Source organism: Pan paniscus, chromosome 10, assembly GCF_029289425.2.
Source record: "Pan paniscus chromosome 10, NHGRI_mPanPan1-v2.0_pri, whole genome shotgun sequence".
NCBI lineage: Eukaryota > Metazoa > Chordata > Mammalia > Primates > Hominidae > Pan > Pan paniscus.
Window position 1 is genome coordinate 119,728,467 of NC_073259.2, and position 17,182 is coordinate 119,745,648.

At 44.0% G+C, this 17,182-nt stretch overlaps 1 protein-coding gene across 1 annotated transcript in view; it reads right to left on the reverse strand.

The window, feature by feature from the left end:
• Positions 1-17,182, reverse strand: part of BRAP (BRCA1 associated protein) — a 47,089-nt gene that overhangs the window by 18,360 nt on the left and 11,547 nt on the right. The window contains exons 5-6 of the mRNA XM_003832462.4: positions 12,200-12,313; positions 4,861-5,009 (exon numbers count right to left, since the gene is read on the reverse strand). Of these exons, the coding sequence (XP_003832510.1) occupies positions 4,861-5,009; positions 12,200-12,313 (263 nt within the window). The remainder of the gene's footprint in view (positions 1-4,860; positions 5,010-12,199; positions 12,314-17,182) is intronic.

Below are 17,182 nucleotides of genomic sequence, written 5' to 3' on the forward strand. Positions count from 1 at the left end.
GGATATCACTTAAAATAAAATATACAAAATAAAAATATACAAAATCTTGATAAAACAGAGAACAGAGAAATTGGGGTCTACCTCATGTCCTTTTCCGCTCTTATGTCTAAAGCTTAGATGATCAAAGAGCTAAGTATTTACAGGTTACAATTAGGACTTCATTTCATGTCTGATTATTTATAATTTTTTTTTTTTTTTTTTTGAGACAGAGTCTTGCTCTGTTGCCTGGGCTGGAGTGCAGTGGTGCGATCTCAATTCACTGCAACCTCTGCCTCCCAGGTTCAAGCGATTCTCCTGCCTCAGCCTCCCGAGTAGCTGGGACTACAGGCATGCACCACCACACCCAGCTAATTATTGTATTTTTGGTAGAGACGGGGCTTCACCATGTTGGCCAGGATGGTCTCGATCTCTTGACTTCATGATCCACTGGCCTTGGCCTCCCAAAGTGCTTGGATTACAGGTGTGAGCCACAGCTCCCAGCTTGTTTTTTTTTTTTTGAGACAGAGTTTAGCTTTTGTTGCCCAGGCTGGAGTGCAACGGCATAGTATCGGCTCACTGCAACCTCAGCCTCCTAGGTTCAAGCAATTCTCCTGCCTCAGCCTCCTGAGTAGCTGGGACTACAGGCATGCGCCACCACGCCCGGCTAATTTTGTATTTTTAGTAGAGACGGGGTTTCTCCCTGTTGGTCAGGCTTGTCTCAAACTCCCAACCTCAGGTGATCTGCCTGCCTTGACCTCCCAAAGTACTGGGATTACAGGCGTGAGCCACCGTGCTCGGCCTATAATGTATTTTTACTCCAACAAACAACCTGCCTTATCCCCATTTCCCAAAGATTTAAATCATTCAAAAAGTACCCTTTCTTCTCCAGGTTGCTCCTTAGAATTGGATTTAAAATCTGTAGTAAAAAAACAAAGGTTTTTTTTTTTTGTGAGACAGAGTCTTGCTCTGTCACTCAGGCTAGAGTGCAGTGGCGTGATCTCAGCTCACTGCAGCCTCTGCCACCCAGGTTCAAATGATTCTCCTGCCTCAGCCTCCCAAGTAGCTGGGATTGTAGGCACGCACCCCCATGCCCAGCTAATCTTTGTATTTTTAGTGGGCATGGGGTTTCACCATATTGGCCATGCTGGCCTCCCAAAGTACTGGGATAACAGGCATGAGCCACCGCACCTGGCTAAACACAAAGGTGTTAATGTACTTATTGAAATGCACATTATATCTCACTGCACCGTGAACATCATGTGGAAGATACCAGTGCTCTATCAGGCATTCATGTCTCAATTTACAAAAAGCCAATAAAAACAATGTTGAAAAAATCCATTAACTGTTTTCTATTATACTCCACACAAAATAATACTAAATACTAGTCATGAGTATTTTTGTTAGATGGGCAACTAGGACAGAAAGTGGGTTATAGCTGAGGCTGACTGAACTGGCACCAGGAAGATAATGCTCAAGATATAACTAGTGGCTAGGCGCAGTGGCTCACACCTGTAATCCCAGCACTTTGGGAGACCTAGGCGGGCGGATTACCTAAGGTCGGGAGTTTAAGACCAGCTTGACCAATATGGAGAAACCCTGTCTCTACTAAAAATACAAAATTAGCAGGGCATGGTGGCACATGCCTGTAATCCTAGCTACTTGGGAGGCTGAGGCAGGAGAATCGCTTGAACCCGGGAGGCAGAGGTTGTGGTGAGCTGAGATTGCGCCATTGCACTCCAGCCTGGGCAACAAGAGCGAAACTCCGTCTAAAAAAAAAAGCTATAACTAGTAACAGTTACCCAACTAAGTAAATAAAACCAAGAAAATGGAATAAACAGGAAGAACACTAAGTGTGTCACAGATGACGTAGCTCTATCTGTGTAAGAGAAAGGAAAGGATCTAGTCCACTTCTTCCTTTAGCATCAAAAGAGAAGACAGAAGACAAACTCAAAGAAAGAACAGAAATGGTAGCCAGAAAGCAGAATGCAGTCTTACTAGAGGTAGAAATTGGCTTTGTCTCATCCCTTCGGTCTGTGTGGTGGCAGTGAAAGTGGTTGAATAAGAAAACAGGCCAGGTGCAGTAGCTCACATCTGTAATCCCAGCACTTTGGGAGGCCGAGGCAGGAGGATGGCTTGAAGCCAAGTCTACCCTGGCCAATGTAGCAAAAGCCCTTCTAAAAAAAAAAACAAAACAAAAAAAAACAAAAAACAACAGAATTAGATTTCAGAACTGGTTCTGAAATCTAATTCTCTACACTATGCCCAAATGATCAAAACGATCTTTCTGAAATGTAAATTTGATCTTGAAAAGAAAAAAAAATTACAAGAATAAACTTGTAAACAAACAATTAGCATTCTATGATATACTACCTCATCTGTCTACTAAAAAATAATCAACAGTTTATCGGCCAGGCACAGTGGCTGACGCCCATAATCCCAGCACTCTGGGAGGCTGAGGTGAGTGAATCACCTGAGGTCAGCAGTTTGAGACCAGCTGGGCCAACATGGCAAAACCCCATCTCTACTAAAAATATAAAACTAGCCAGGTGTGGTGGTACATGCCTATAGTCCCAGCTACTCGGGAGGTTGAGGCACGAGGACTGCTTGAACCCGGGAGGTGGATGCAGTGAGCCGAGATCACGCTACTGCACTCCAGCCTGGGTGACAGAGTGAGACTCCATCTCAAAAAATAATAATAATAATAATTAACAGTTTATTAAATTCTTCCTGCCTTTCTCTGCAAAAAATTATTTTATCCTATTTTCCTGATGAGATCTTTGGGAGCTCTTCCCAAAGCCTTCTCTGACATCTCTCTCTATCAAAAAGACCAACACTGCCTCCTACTGCAGCCCTTCCTGAGTACCCCTGGTTGGGGATGCCATCATTCTCTCTTCCAATCTCCACCCTGAACCACATGTGTTTACGTACAAGTATAAACTCTCTTAGACCAAACCACCCCAAAGAGGACCTGAATTTGCTTCCTCTGTCTCAGCATCTCTCACAGTTCTATGCATGTACCAAGGCTCAAAACTCATTAAATGAACTGCATGATTCTGAGGGCAAATGGCATGTCTTACATCCCATATGACAGGTTGAATTCTAGTCCCAGTTCTGGCATTCTCTGGCCATGACACTTTGAGCTTGCAAATTCTTATCTTTGGGCCTGTGTCCTCCTCCTGTATAAAATGAGGTTGTTGGAAAAAATGGTCCCTGAGGAAACTTCCAACTTTAAAATGCTATGGTTCTGTAACAGTTAATTTATATCAAAAGGAATACTGGGGATGGGTATCGTGGCTCATGCCTATAATCCCAGCATTTTGCGAGGCCAAGGCAGGAACACTGCTTCAGCTCAGGAGTTCAAGACCAGCCTAGACAACATAGCGAGACCCCATCTCTACAAAACAAACAAAAAAAACAATTAGCTGGGTGAGATGGTGCACACCTGTAGTCCCAGCTACTTGGGAAGCTGAGGCGAGAGGATCACTTGAGCCCAGGAGTTTGAGGAGGCAGTGAGCTGTGATCATACCACTGCACTCCAACATGGGTGACAGAGCAAGACCCTTTCTCAAAAAAAAAGTAAAACTGGAGTGGCGGGGAACAAAGAATTGCCTAGAACTTAACTGGTATAGCAGATGGACTGAAGATACAGGTAAACACTTTAAGGAATGCACATATCTCAGTATGGCTTTGTTCAAGGCAACTGGACAATTCCTTGGAAAACTCCCAAATGATACCTAAGAATTGACTGAGGACTCCACGGAATTGGAGCAAGACTCCTGTCCAGCTAAATAAGCAGGGCAGTGATAAGCTGCAGAGACCCAGTTTATTTATGTGCTCCTCAGTGTCTACCAAGCTCCTCCTGTGTGCCACGTCCCCCACCAGGTGTGAGAGACACAGCAGTGAGCAAGCCAGGCATGGCCCCCGCTCTGTGAAGCTGATATTCTTCTTCCAGCCACCAGGCCACTTGTGGGTGGACAGAGATTCCTGTAGACTTTCACCCCTCCTCACTTCTGTGCTTGGGAACATGATCTTCCCCTTCCCCCACTGCCTTCTCTGGGTTCTGCTCTTTACCCGGCTTAACTCCTAATTATCCTCCTGGAGATGCCACTTCTCAGGTGGTCCTGGCTTCATTAGGGCCCCAGTTCTCAGTCCCAATGCTGCACATTGCTCTTCTGTAACACTGGTTATGGCTGTGATTTATTTACTTGTGTGATTTCATTCTGGGTTCCCCTCTGTACTGGGAAATCCAGAAGGCCAGCATCTGATACACCTTTCTGGTTAAGTCCCACAGTGCAGTCTGCAAAGGGAGCAACCATCCTGGATTTAGGGGGTAAAAAAAAGGTACAGGCCTTACCTGTTCTTTGTCTGTAGCAACATCACCTATGACTAAGACCTGGTATGTTGGGAATCAGGAGGCTGTAGAGTAGATCTCATACTTAGTAACTGCTATTTCTACTTGCCACCAAGCCATCAACAGCCCAGCAAAGCTAAAATATTAGGCTGCTGTAGCCCAGTTGATAAGAAGCCCAGAGTGAATGGCAGACACCAAGTGCAGCTGATACATGAGATTCCAGACCTAGATTTCATTGCAGCATGAGAGCCTCAAACTAAGCTTTGCTTTTTTTTTTCACTCTCTGGCTCTTGGAAGGAAAGAACAACTCATGCTGCTTTGGGGAATTCCACAAGGGTTCAGAATCAGCATACTAAAAAAGGACTTGATCTCAGAATGCCGATTCCCTGAACTTAGGAAAGGGAAGGAGAAAAAGGACCTCTTGAATAAAGTCAAATACTTGGAATGGTTCATTTCTGCTGGTGGCTCTTTTTAATTCTGGAAGGGTTGCAATGGGCTTGTACACAGAGGGGTTCGGCCCCTGCACTCACGTGGTATCGTCCCAGCGCTGTAGACACTGGCTGTGGAAGCTGTGGTTACATAACGTTGTGAGGATGCCATTCACAGACTCGTCCATGCGCTCCAGACACACCGTGCACTTGGGGAGTTCAGTCAGGTCCATCACTGGGAGGCTGGCGCCCTACAGGAAACACCTCACATAAGCCTCACTCTTCATCTACCAGCAATACTTTATTTTTCCTTCTTTTTTCTGAGACAGGGTCTCGCTCTCTGTCACCCACGCTGGAGCCCAGTGGCGCAATCATGGCTCATTACAGCCTTGACCTCCCAGGCTCAAGACATCTGCCCACCTCAGGCTCCCCAGTAGCTGGGACTACAGGCATGAGCCACTGTGCCAGGCCTTTCTTCTTTTAATAATAGTTTTCTAGTTGCTTTTTTGACTCCTGGCAGGATATCCTCAATATCATTACTCTAAGCAAATAATTTAAATTGGTAATATTTTCATTCATTTATTCATTCATTCAAGAAACACGGATGGAGTACCTCCTGTGTTCCAGCACTGTGCCAGGTACTGGGAGTACAGCAGTGAACAAAACAAAGATCTCTGCCCTTACAGAACTGACATTCCAGGAAGGGAGACTGCTGTCAAAACCTCAACATATAAATCTCAAATGTGACCAGACTCCTAGCTCAAGCTCTAAGTGTCTACGACTATAATAGAATACAAAGGAACAAAAGAATAGCTGGACCTGAAGGATTTTTCCATAGAGTAAGTTATAACTTAACACTTTCTACTCAGTGATGACAGCACCAACAACACTGATTTTTCTTTATTCCCTCATTGTACAGATAGAGATTGAGCCCCTGCTATGTGCAGCAGACAGACACTGTTCTAGGTGTGGAACAGTGGTGAGCAAAAACAGATACGTTAAGTCCAAAAAACAGTCAGCTCCTGCCCCCACAGAGTTTAGAATCTAGTGGAGGGAGAGACAAAAATCAAATTAAAAAGCAAACAGTACAGGAAGCCACAACAGGGTGTGAATTAGGGGGCATGACAGTCTAGATGGTCAGGAAAGGCATTCCTAAGACAGTGCTTGACTTGACGCTTCCAGCCAGAAGACGAGAAAGAATTACTTAGGCAAAGGTCAGGGAGCACACACTTATGGACAGAGAAAAAGCACATTAACCTACAGTCCCTGAAGAGTAGATACTTACAGGAAATCTCTCAAGAAGCCACGTTCATTTAAGAAAGGAATCTCTAAAACTGAGGCCTTGTGCAGCAGCCAGCACAAAGGATGCCCAATTTTATCACGTCAATTTTTTTTTGAGTTTGACAAATTTATCAGTATTTTAGTAAAGACATTCATCTCAGTTGTTTCTCTCTCCCAGCTTGACCTTAGGTTAATATTTCATTTGGGTCAAGAAAAGAATATCTAGGAGAGGTATGTTAACAAACAGGAAAATGGACAAAAATTGATAGTTTGCCTACATTAAAGTAAGTTAAATTCATGTATTTTGATATAATTAAATCATGTAAGAACTAAGAGTTCTATATACATTTCCATTGTTTTACTTGGGGCTCATTCTAAACTTAAATGCTAGTGAACAAGTGTTAGGAATATACACAGAATGCTTCTCTGGAGTTATTACCAACTAAAAGAGCTCAGCGAGCAGTTACCACCAATAAAACAGTCTGAAGCTGCCTCCAAATATAATATTGTAGGAGTTTTCAAGGAAATGTTTATACTGTATGCTTCTTTTGTCTGTGACTATGCTTTTAAAGATGTGTTTAACTGTCACATTTAAAAAGATGCCGGGCAGGGTGGCTCACGCCTGTTAAGTCCAGCACTTTGGGAGGCCGAGGCGGGTGGATCACAAGGTCAGGAGTTCAAGATCAGCCTGGCCAAGAGGGTGAAACCCTGTCTCCACTAAAAACACAAAAAATTAGCCGGGTGTGGTCGTGGGTGCCTGTAATCCCAGTTACTTGGGAGGATGAGGCAGAGAATTTCTTGAACCCAGGAGGTAGAGGATGCAGTAAGCTGAGATCACACCACTGCACTCCAGCCTGGGAGACAGAGTGAAACTCCGTCTCAAAAAAAAAAAAAAAAAAAAAAAAAGCTCATATACAATACAAAAATACAAAAACTAACACCCTACAATATACAAATCTCACAAAGTATATGTGGTGAGATTCCAAAAAAAGTTTGAAGATGCATTTTCTTTCCTTCTACTCCAGTATCTAAAATGTGCTTTTTGAGAGGCCATTGGTCAACATGTATACATTTAAAATCAACCATGTAATTTTACTAGTAAGAAAGCTGGAGCTGGCACGGTGGCTCACACCCGTAATCCCAGCACTTTGGGAGGCCAAGGCAGGTGGATCACGAGGTCAAGAGTTTGAGACCAGCCTGGCCAACGTGGTGAAACCCCGTCTCTACTAAGAATACAAAAATTAGCTGGGCATGGTGGTGCGTACCTGTAATCCCAGCTACTCAGGAGGCTGAGGCAGGAGAATCACTTGAACCTGGGAGGCATAGGCTGCAGTGAGCCGAGACTGCTCCAATGCACTCCAGCCTGGGCGACAGAGCAAGACTCCGTCTGGGTCGGGGCGTGGTGCCCCCGGGGGAAGCCAGTAGTTAAGTTCAATTTAAATTGGATTCACAAGTTAGTAATTTAAATCCTTAGACAAAGTTACAGAAAGTGTATCTTCTTGTTTTCCATCTTCATACAATGATAAATTTTTTTTTTTTGGTGTTTATACTTTTTAAAAAAATAAAAATAGTCAAATGCTTAATATGTACATTTAATTTTTTGGTGGTGGTTTGTATTTTAAAAGAAACAGCTTCCTTATGATTTGGCTCAAGTTCTGGTGGAAATGCTCACAGCAACTAGCTAATAAACAAAAAACAAGAGAAGCACATTCGAAATACTGATTTACTTTGGTAGCAAATGGTTTTTCTTTGAAGACAGATGAAGATACACAAGACCCATTAAGGTGAAGTGGGCTATTTCAAATATTCAACAGTTTACATTAAAAAGAATTCTTTTTTTTTTTTTAATTTGTTTTTTTTTGAGACAGAGTCTCGCTCTGTCGCCCAGGCTGGAGTGCAGTGGCACAATCTCGGCTCACTGCAAGCTCCGCCTCCTGGGTTCACGCCATTCTCCTGCCTCAGCCTCCCGAGTAGCTGGGACTACAGGTGCCCACCACAACGCCTAGCTAATTTTTTGTATTTTTAGTAGAGATCGGTTTTCACCATGTTAACCAGGATGGTCTCGATCTCCTGACCTCGTGATCCACCCTCAACCTCCCAAAGTGCTGGGATTACAGGCGTGAGCCACTGCGTCTGGCCAAAAAAAATTCTTTTAAGAGCTAAGCATCTGTATCCACTGATAGCAATGCAATACCTACTTTATGATGACTTGAAACAAAACAAATGCCTATAAGGAAAAAAGCTGCATTTTAATTTTATCTAAATTTACGTTCAGTCAATAGTTAAGTAACGTTTTCCTCCCAATACTCCCTGTCTCTAGAAGGCTGTTCCTGGGAGCCAGACAAGTTTAGGTAATAAGGGAGTTAAGAGAGTAACTGCTTACAGTTTTAAACAAACAATAACTATTTGCTTCTCTCTTTTTTTTTTTGAGACGGAGTTTCGCTCTTGTTGCCCAGGCTGGAGTGCAATGGTGTGATCTTGGCTCACCGCAACCTCTGCCTCCTGGGTTCAAGTGATTCTACCTCAGCCTCCTGAGTAGCTAGGATTACAGGCATACGCCACCATGCCTGGCTAATTTTGTATTTTTAGTAGAGACGGGGTTTCTTCATGTTGGTCAGGTTGGTCTTGAACTCCCGACCTCAGGTGATCCGCCTGCCTTCGCCTCCCGAAGTGCTGGGATTACAGGTGTGAGCCACCATGCCCAGCTTTGCTTCCCTCTTAATGTGTTAATAGTTGTCTCTAAAAATATATGCAATCCTTAAAAAGGTACCATTTCTGATTTATTATCTGTAACCTTTGGAAACTAATCACATGAAACTACAAAATTAGCAAATGTCTTGAAATCTGTATATAAAACATAAATTACCTCTAATTTTGAACCCTAATTTATTAGTGTACAGCTCAATATTTAAACAAAAAATGAAAGAGAAAAAAAGTGGCTCCAAAAATAGTCTTATACCATTCTTTTTTTTTTTTTTTTTTTTTTTGAGACGGAGTCTCGCTCTGTCGCCCAGGCTGGAGTGCAGTGGCGCGATCTCGGCTCACTGCAAGCTCCGCCTCCCGGGTTCACGCCATTCTCCTGCCTCAGCCTCCCGAGTAGCTGGGACTACAGGCGCCCGCTACCACGCCCGGCTAATTTTTTGTATTTTTAGTAGAGACGGGGTTTCACCGTGTTAGCCAGGATGGTCTCGATCTCCTGACCTCGTGATCCGCCCGCCTCGGCCTCCCAAAGTGCTGGGATTACAGGCGTGAGCCACCGCACCCGGCCCTATACCATTCTTTAAAAAAGGAAACTGTTCCTTTTAAGTTTACACCCACCCCACACCCCAATTTCAAAACATTGTTTAATTGTCTTGGTCATTGACATTTCCAACATAAGATTTTATATTTCGCTCCCATAGCTTCTGGTTATCAAAAAACCCATGCTTTCTTTTATTGAAGGAGTTTGGTCCAGCTGATGTTGGTGTATCCCTTCCAATATTCTTCATCTTCATCTTTGCTTCTGGAGATTTCCTCTGGTTCACTATCTTCATCTTCATTAAAAGCTGCTGCTCCTGAAAAAGTGTTTGGAGCAAGAGTTGGAACAGTTTCTTTTGGCTTATTTGATCCAAGTTTGATGGATATTGTTGATGCTTTCTTTGTCATCCAACTAAGGCAAATCCAAACTTGGAGATCACTGTAGGCTTTGTTGGGAGGTCTGCAGCTTCTTCTTCAGCTGACCGTTTCTCAATGCTGCGACTGGAACTTTCCCCTCCATTACTGGAAGAAACAGTTTTAGTTTTCACAAGTTTTTCTGCCTCTTCTTCAGGTCCTCTGGCAGCTCCAGCTCGCTGAGACTTTTCAGCCTTCTTCTCTCCCATCCACCATTTTCCCCCGCCACCCACTTATCAAATTTTGATTTCACCTAATCAAATGCTAAAACAATCTACTCAGAACTAACTTCCATCAAGCGGATCTCAAAGTAAAAAGACCTTCAGGTCTACTTAATTTTTTAATTTTATTTTTTAGATGGGAGTCTTGTTCTGTTGCCCAGGCTAGAGTGCAGTGGTGCAATCTCAGCTCACTGCAACCTCGGCCTCCGGGGTTTAAGCAATTCTGCCTCAGCCTCCGGAGTAGCTGAGACTACAGGCATCTGCCACCACACCAGGCTAATTTTTGTATATTTAGTAGAGATGAGTTTCCTCATGTTGGCCAGGCTGGTCTCAAACTCCTGACCTCAAGTTATCCGCCTGCCTTGGCCTTCTAAAGTGCTGGGATTACAAGCATGAGACATCGCATCTGGCCCAGGTCCAATTTAAAATAAAAGAAATCTGGCCGGGCGCGGTGGCTCATGCCTGTAATCCTAACACTTTGGGAGGCCAAAGTGGGCCAATCACCTGAGATCAGAAGTTTGAGACCAGCCTGGCCAACATGGCAAAACCCCATCTCTACTAAAAATACAAAAAGTAGCCGGGAGTGATGGCGCATGCCTATAGTCCTAGCCACTTAGGATTCTGAGGCACGAGAATTGCCTGAACCTGGGAGGTGGCGGTTATAGTGAGCCAAGATCACGCCACTATACTCCAGCCTGGGTGACAGAGTGAGACTCATGTCTCCAAAAAAAAAAAGAAAGGAAAAAGAAATCTTAATCTTAAAATATATCTTAAAATAAAGAGCTGTATTGCTACTTTACAAAATGATTCCAGTGACCACATAATATAGGAAAGGTTCCCATGGGAGTGAAAGATCAGAGCCATCACAAATTGCTATCAAAACAGAATCAACGCCATGCACAGTGGCTCATGCTTGTAATCCCAGCACTTTGGGAGGCCAAGGTGGGCGGATCACTTGAGGCCAGGAGTTCAAGACTAGCCTGGCCAGTGTGGTGAAACCCCATCTCCACTAAAAATAAAAAAATTAGCCCGGCATAGTGGCATATGCCTGTAATCCCAGCTACTCAGGAGGGTGAGGCACAAGAATCGCCTGAACCTGGGAGGTGGAGGTTGCAGTGAGCCAAGAGAGTGCCATTGCACTCCAGCCTGGGCAACAGAGTGACACTCTGTCTCCAAAACAAAACAAAAAAAACGGAATCAAGAGGCCAGGCACAGTCGCTCACACTTGTAATCCCAGCACTTTGGGAAGCCATGGTGGGAAAAATGCTTGAGCTGAGGAGTTCAAGAACAGTCTGGGTAACAGGGAGACTTTTTTTTTTTTTTGAGACAGGGTCTCACTGTTGCCCAGGCTAGAGTGCAATGGCAAGATCACGGCTCACTATAGCCTGGACCTCCCCCGACTCAGGTGATCTTCCTGCTTCAGGGTCCTGAGTAGCTGGGACCAAAGGTGCTCAGCATTACACCTGGCTAATTTTTGTATTTTTTGTAGAGACAGGGTTTCATCATGTTGCCCAGCCTGGTCTCGAATTCCTACGCTCAAGCAATCCATCACCTCGGCCTCCCAACTCCTGTGCTCAAGCGATCCGTCACCTCAGCCTCCCAAAGAGCTGGGATTATAGGCAGGAACCACTGCGCCCGGCCAGGGTGATCTTGTCTCTAAAACAAATTTAAAAAATTAGCCAGGCGTGGTGGTACACACTTGTAGTCCCAGCTACCCAGGAGGCTGAGGCTAGCAGATGCTTGAACTGGAGAGACAGAGGCTGCAGTGAGCCAAGGTCACACCACTGTGCTCCAGCCTAGGTGACACAGCGAGACCCTGTCTCAAAAATGCAGAAACAAGAATTAGGAAGACAATTAAGGGTTAATATTGAAAACAAAAACATTTATTTTCAGCTCCAGGCTTCGTTGATCTAGAATTGATAAACACTCAATTTCAACAATGCAGTATCTTTTTTCTTTTTTTTTTTACGTTTTTTGAAATTTTAGAAAATGAGAAATTCAATAAAATTCTCTATTTTAAAGTATACAGTTCATTGGCTTGTAGTATATTCACAAGGTTGTGCAACTGTCATCACTATCTAATTCTAGAACACGTCCATCACTTCCAGAAGAAAGCCTGTATCCTGTTAGCAGGCACTCCCCATTCGTCTCTTCCTGCCCTGATAACCACCAGTCTACTTTCTGTGTCTATGGACTGGCCTATTCTGGGTATTTCACAGATACCTTAGCATTCAATTTTACACCAATCTGATATATTTTAATTAAATATAGGAACAATTCACACTTACATCTTCAGATTTGAGCACTTCAGCTCTTTCCACATACACTAGCTGGCAAACGTCATCTTCTATTGAGTTGAACTGGCGGCCATTGCATGTCATATAAAAACTATCTGCATCAGCCTATGTACACCAATGGGGAAAAGGAAAAAAATTAAGACAGATACCCTGAAAATCTGCTTTATATTCAATATGCATGGCTTTATTCATTCTCATCAGCTTTTAAAATTTATACTTAGGAGAGAAAGCAACCACCAAAAGTCACATCTACTGAAGCTGATTGGTAGGCTAATCACACTCTGTAAGTCAATATTCCATGTTTACAGTATTTCCTGGGCTACAACAGAGTTTTTACTTGAACTGGCAGAAGGTACTGAAGTGCAACAAGCTGAAAGCTGGTACAATGTTAATATTCAACCAGCAACAGTCAACATTTCCATTAATAGCAGTTTTTTTTCCCTCTAGTCATCACTTGTGCAGCTGAAAGTAAACACTCATTTCTGCAAAGCCTGGAACCAAATAATAACTGACGCTTGTTATGAAAGAACTCTTTAAGGAAATGTCAGCATTGGGCTGGGCGTGGTGGCTCACGCCTGTAATCCCAGCGCTTTGGGAGGCCGAGGCGGGCGGATCACCTAAGGTGAGGAGTTTGAGACCAGCCTGACCAACACGGAGAAACCCTGTCTCTACTAAAAATACAAAATTAGCCGGGCATGGTGGCCCACGCCTATAATCCCAGCTACTCGGGAGGCTGAGGCAGGAGAATCGCTTGCACCCAGGATGCAGAGGTTGCGATGAGCTGAGATCGGGCCATTGTACTCTAGCATGGGCAACAAGAGCGAAACTTCATCTCAAAAAGAAAAAAAAAAAAAAAAAGAAAATGTCAGCACTTATGTTAGAAAAAAATAAAAGACCAGGGGAACTGGTATGAGATGAAAAACCAACTACTCTTTTTTTTTTTTTTTTTTTTTTTTTTTTGAGACGGAGTCTCGCTCTGTCGCCCAGGCTGGAGTGCAGTGGCGCGATCTCGGCTCACTGCAAGCTCCGCCTCCCGGGTTCACGCCATTCTCCTGCCTCAGCCTCCCGAGTAGCTGGGACTACAGGTGCCCGCTACCACGCCCGGCTAATTTTTTTTTTGTATTTTTAGTAGAGACGGGGTTTCACCGTGTTAGCCAGGATGGTCTCGATCTCCTGACCTCGTGATCCGCCCGCCTCGGCCTCCCAAAGTGCTGGGATTACAGGCGTGAGCCACCGCGCCCGGCCCCAACTACTCTTTAATAAATCAAATAATAATAATAATATATGATAGTTAGATCCCATCTAATGGGTCCCATCAGGAGGTCTTAAACCACCACCTAGTGTCCAATACCAAAAGCAAAGCTCTTGGTCAAGGTCAAGGGGCCCAAGATGAACCAGCCTTTAAAATACTAACAGTCTCATTCCCTAGCATTAGAAAATGGGTGAAATGTGGAGAAACAGTCCCCTTGAGGCAAAGCTGCAAAGGCACATGTGCGTCTATGAAATGGACACAGGTAAACAGAACCTTCTAGTCTAGCCTTAGTAGCAAGCAACGGAGACGATTCCAGTTTTTAAACTCAGCCAATTTTTTGAGGCAAGCGGGGAGGCCAAGGCTTGTCTGGATTTTATTCCCACACGGGCATTAATCCAAACAGAGAAAGTTATGTGCTTTGGCCCTACCAACATTGACAGGCTGCTTCTGGGAATTCTGCAACAGGAAATGCAGCATCGTCAACCTTAAGGAAGAGATTCAGGGCTGCACCAGGCAAAAATAGTCCTGCCTGTCCACCCTCACAAGGTTCTGAATCTCACAGACACTGTAAGCTTCTCGACAGCTTTTAATTCCCCTCTAATGATGTAATTGTGAATTCTTGATTACTTATGCTTCCCCCCCACCTTTTTTTTTTGAGATGGTGTCTCGCTCTGTCACCCAGGCTGGAGAGCAATGGCATGACGTCGGCTCACTGCAACCTCTGCCTCCCAGGTTCAAGCAATTCTCCTGTCTCAGTCTCCTGTGTAGCTGGGATTATAGGCATACGCCAACACACCCAGCTAATTTTTTGTATTTTAGTAGACACAGGGTTTCACCAAGTTACCCAGGCTCGTCTCCAACTCCTGAGCTCTGGCAATCCACCCACCTCGGTCTCCCAAAGTGTTAGGATTACAGGCGTAAGCCACCGCGCCTGGCTACTTATGCTTTCTTAACATGACCAAGTGAGCTAAGCAGCTGAGGAAGGATGATCAATTCTGAACATACTTTTATTTTGGAGGGGCAGAGTGGCAGCAGGTCGGGGTGGAGAGGCTTTACTTAAGAAAATAATCCGTGTACTGAGCATAGTGCATTATAATTTGAAAATGTTTAAAGCCAGCTGTTGGAGAAGAAGCCTCTTTAATACTAAGAGGTTACAACCTAATATGGTTTCCCCCATTCTTCAGGAGCAACGATTTCTTGAAATGCTTTTGGCTGAGTAAGCAGCAAAGTCAGCACATGGATTCACCAGGAGAAAACGGACTGCCTGAAAGTCAGGGCCTTCTCTCATCTCCTCAGAGCCTCAGGCACCACCAGGGGCTGGTAGAGCCCTCTTGGGGTATAGAGCTCTGCAAATGCTCACTAAACGACCAGCCTCCTCTACAGGAAAGGATAAGGCATGTGACCAAAACCATTCAATGAATTATTCCTTTCTGCTACCTGAGCCCAGGAGTTTGAGACCAGCCTGGGCAACGTGGCGAAACCCCATCTGTACAAAAAATACAAAAATTAGCCGGGCATGGGGGTGGAAGCCTGTAGTCCCAGCTATTTGAGAGGCTGAGGTGGGAGGATAGCTTGAGCCCAGGAGGTGAAAGCTGCAGTGAGCCGAGATCGTGCCACTGCAGTCCAGCCTATGCAGCAGAGTGAGACCTTGTCTCCAAAAAAATAAAATAAAATAAAAAAGGAGAAGAAGCATGTAGGTGAGTTGTCATGGTGGCCTACACTAGGATGATTGTGGCAGAAATGAAAAAAGTAAAAAGAAAAAGTACTTTTTTGTAACAACAACATCACTAAACAGCTGAGATTTCCCAATTAACATATTGATCTCTTCTTTAAAATCTTGGTATTAGAAATGCACCTTCGCCTGTTCACATATTTTCTGAGCATCTAGTATGTGCCAGGCCCTGTGCTATGTACTAGGTAGAGAGTAGGGAACAAACTACACATGGTTCCTACTTCAACTCACCATCTAAATGCACTAAACAAAAGCCTGAAGCTAACTGCCAAGAACATTGCAGAAACAGCTTTTATTGAAAATGTTTGCATTGTGTGGACCCAAAACTTTAAATAAACCTGGCTTTTGTTTCCTTCTAGTCCTTTGGTTTTATTGTTCTCTTCTGAGGATTAACTCAGAAAAAGACAAATCCATTATGATCAAGTTCCTTCGCTGTCACAGGAATCAACTACAGTGTTGAGAACATACCTCTACTTCTCCAAGGAGGTGTCTGCTAAGGCTGTGGTAACTAAGCATGCAGGTGAAAAAAGCCAACATACTCTATTAAGTGGTCATCTGTCCTTTTCTGCCCCCAAGAACAACAAAATTGAACTTCCTTCTGCTTTTCCTATGTCCTGAAGAACTGTAAATTCTCTACCCAAAGACCAAGTTTCCTAAGGGTCACACTACAAATTTGTAAGCACACCCCCCCTTTTTTTTTGATCTTTTAAAAAAATTTTTTAAGAAACAGGATCTTGCCATGTTGCCCAGGCTGGTCTTGAACCCCTGGCCTTAAGCAATACTCCTGTCTTGGCCTCCCAAGGTGTTGGGATTACAGACATGAGCCACCACACCTGGCCTCACAACTCTTCCAGCTAAAGCTAAGGCCAACAGAAATTCAAAAATTACCAAAGATAAAGAGAAGGCTTATAAGTCCTTATTTAAAAATCTGTGGTGAGGAAAAGAATAAAAACGTAGTTAGGTGCCCAGGCTATGGAGTCAGGCTGCCTAGGTTTGAACCCTAACTCTGACACCTACTAGCTGTTTGGCTGCAGGCAAGTGACATATCTGTGCCTGTTTCCTCAACTGTAAAATACATGACATTTTTTTTTTTTGAGACAGAGTCTCGCTCTGTTGCCCAGGCTGGAGTACAGTGGTGTGATCTTGACTCACTGCAACCTCCACATCCCAGGTTCAATAGTTTCTCCTGCCTCAGCCTTTCAAGTGGCTGAGATTACAGGCGTGCGCCACCACATCCAGCTAAGTTTTATATTTTTAGTAGACATAGGCTTTTGCCATGTTGGCCAGGCTGGTCTCAAACCACTGCCCTCAAGTGTTCCGCCCACCTTGGTCTCTCCCAAAGTGCTGGGATTAAAGGCATGAGCCACTGCACCTGGCCAACATGGCATCGTTGAGAGGATTCAAGGAGGCAATGCATGGAAAGCACTTGGCACAGGGTCCGGTCTCTAGTAAGTGCTTCAGAGTTGGTAGCTACTGAGCCTATTATTCTCACTACAGCCGATATTAGTTTAACTTCCAGTCTTACACCAAGAGGGTATTATTAGGTATTAGAAAATCCCTGTTAGGATGATAGGGATTAGCCCCTAAGACCCAGAGTTAGCAATAAATAATACAACTCATGATACCAAGATAAAGGGTTCTAGCCCCATGGGGAAGAACATGCAGCAACCTGTTTCGCAGTCTCAGAAAAACATGTCAACTTGAGCAACCTTCACTTGATCAAAAGACACAAGGGGAAGGATAGTGCAGATGTACAAGGAAAATTCATTCACAGTAAATATCCACAGTACTACCTGCACATTATGAAGGGCAATACTTGTTATAGGGAACTGTGTGGGTTTATTAAACAGGTGACTGTGGTGGATTTATACGACTTCAGACTATTTCAAAAGCCTAAGTGCTCTTAAACATTTTTTTCCCAATCTATTTCTGGGTCTTTTCCTTTGTTACTTGCTTATTGCCCTAGTTGTTAAGTAGAAACTGTAACAAT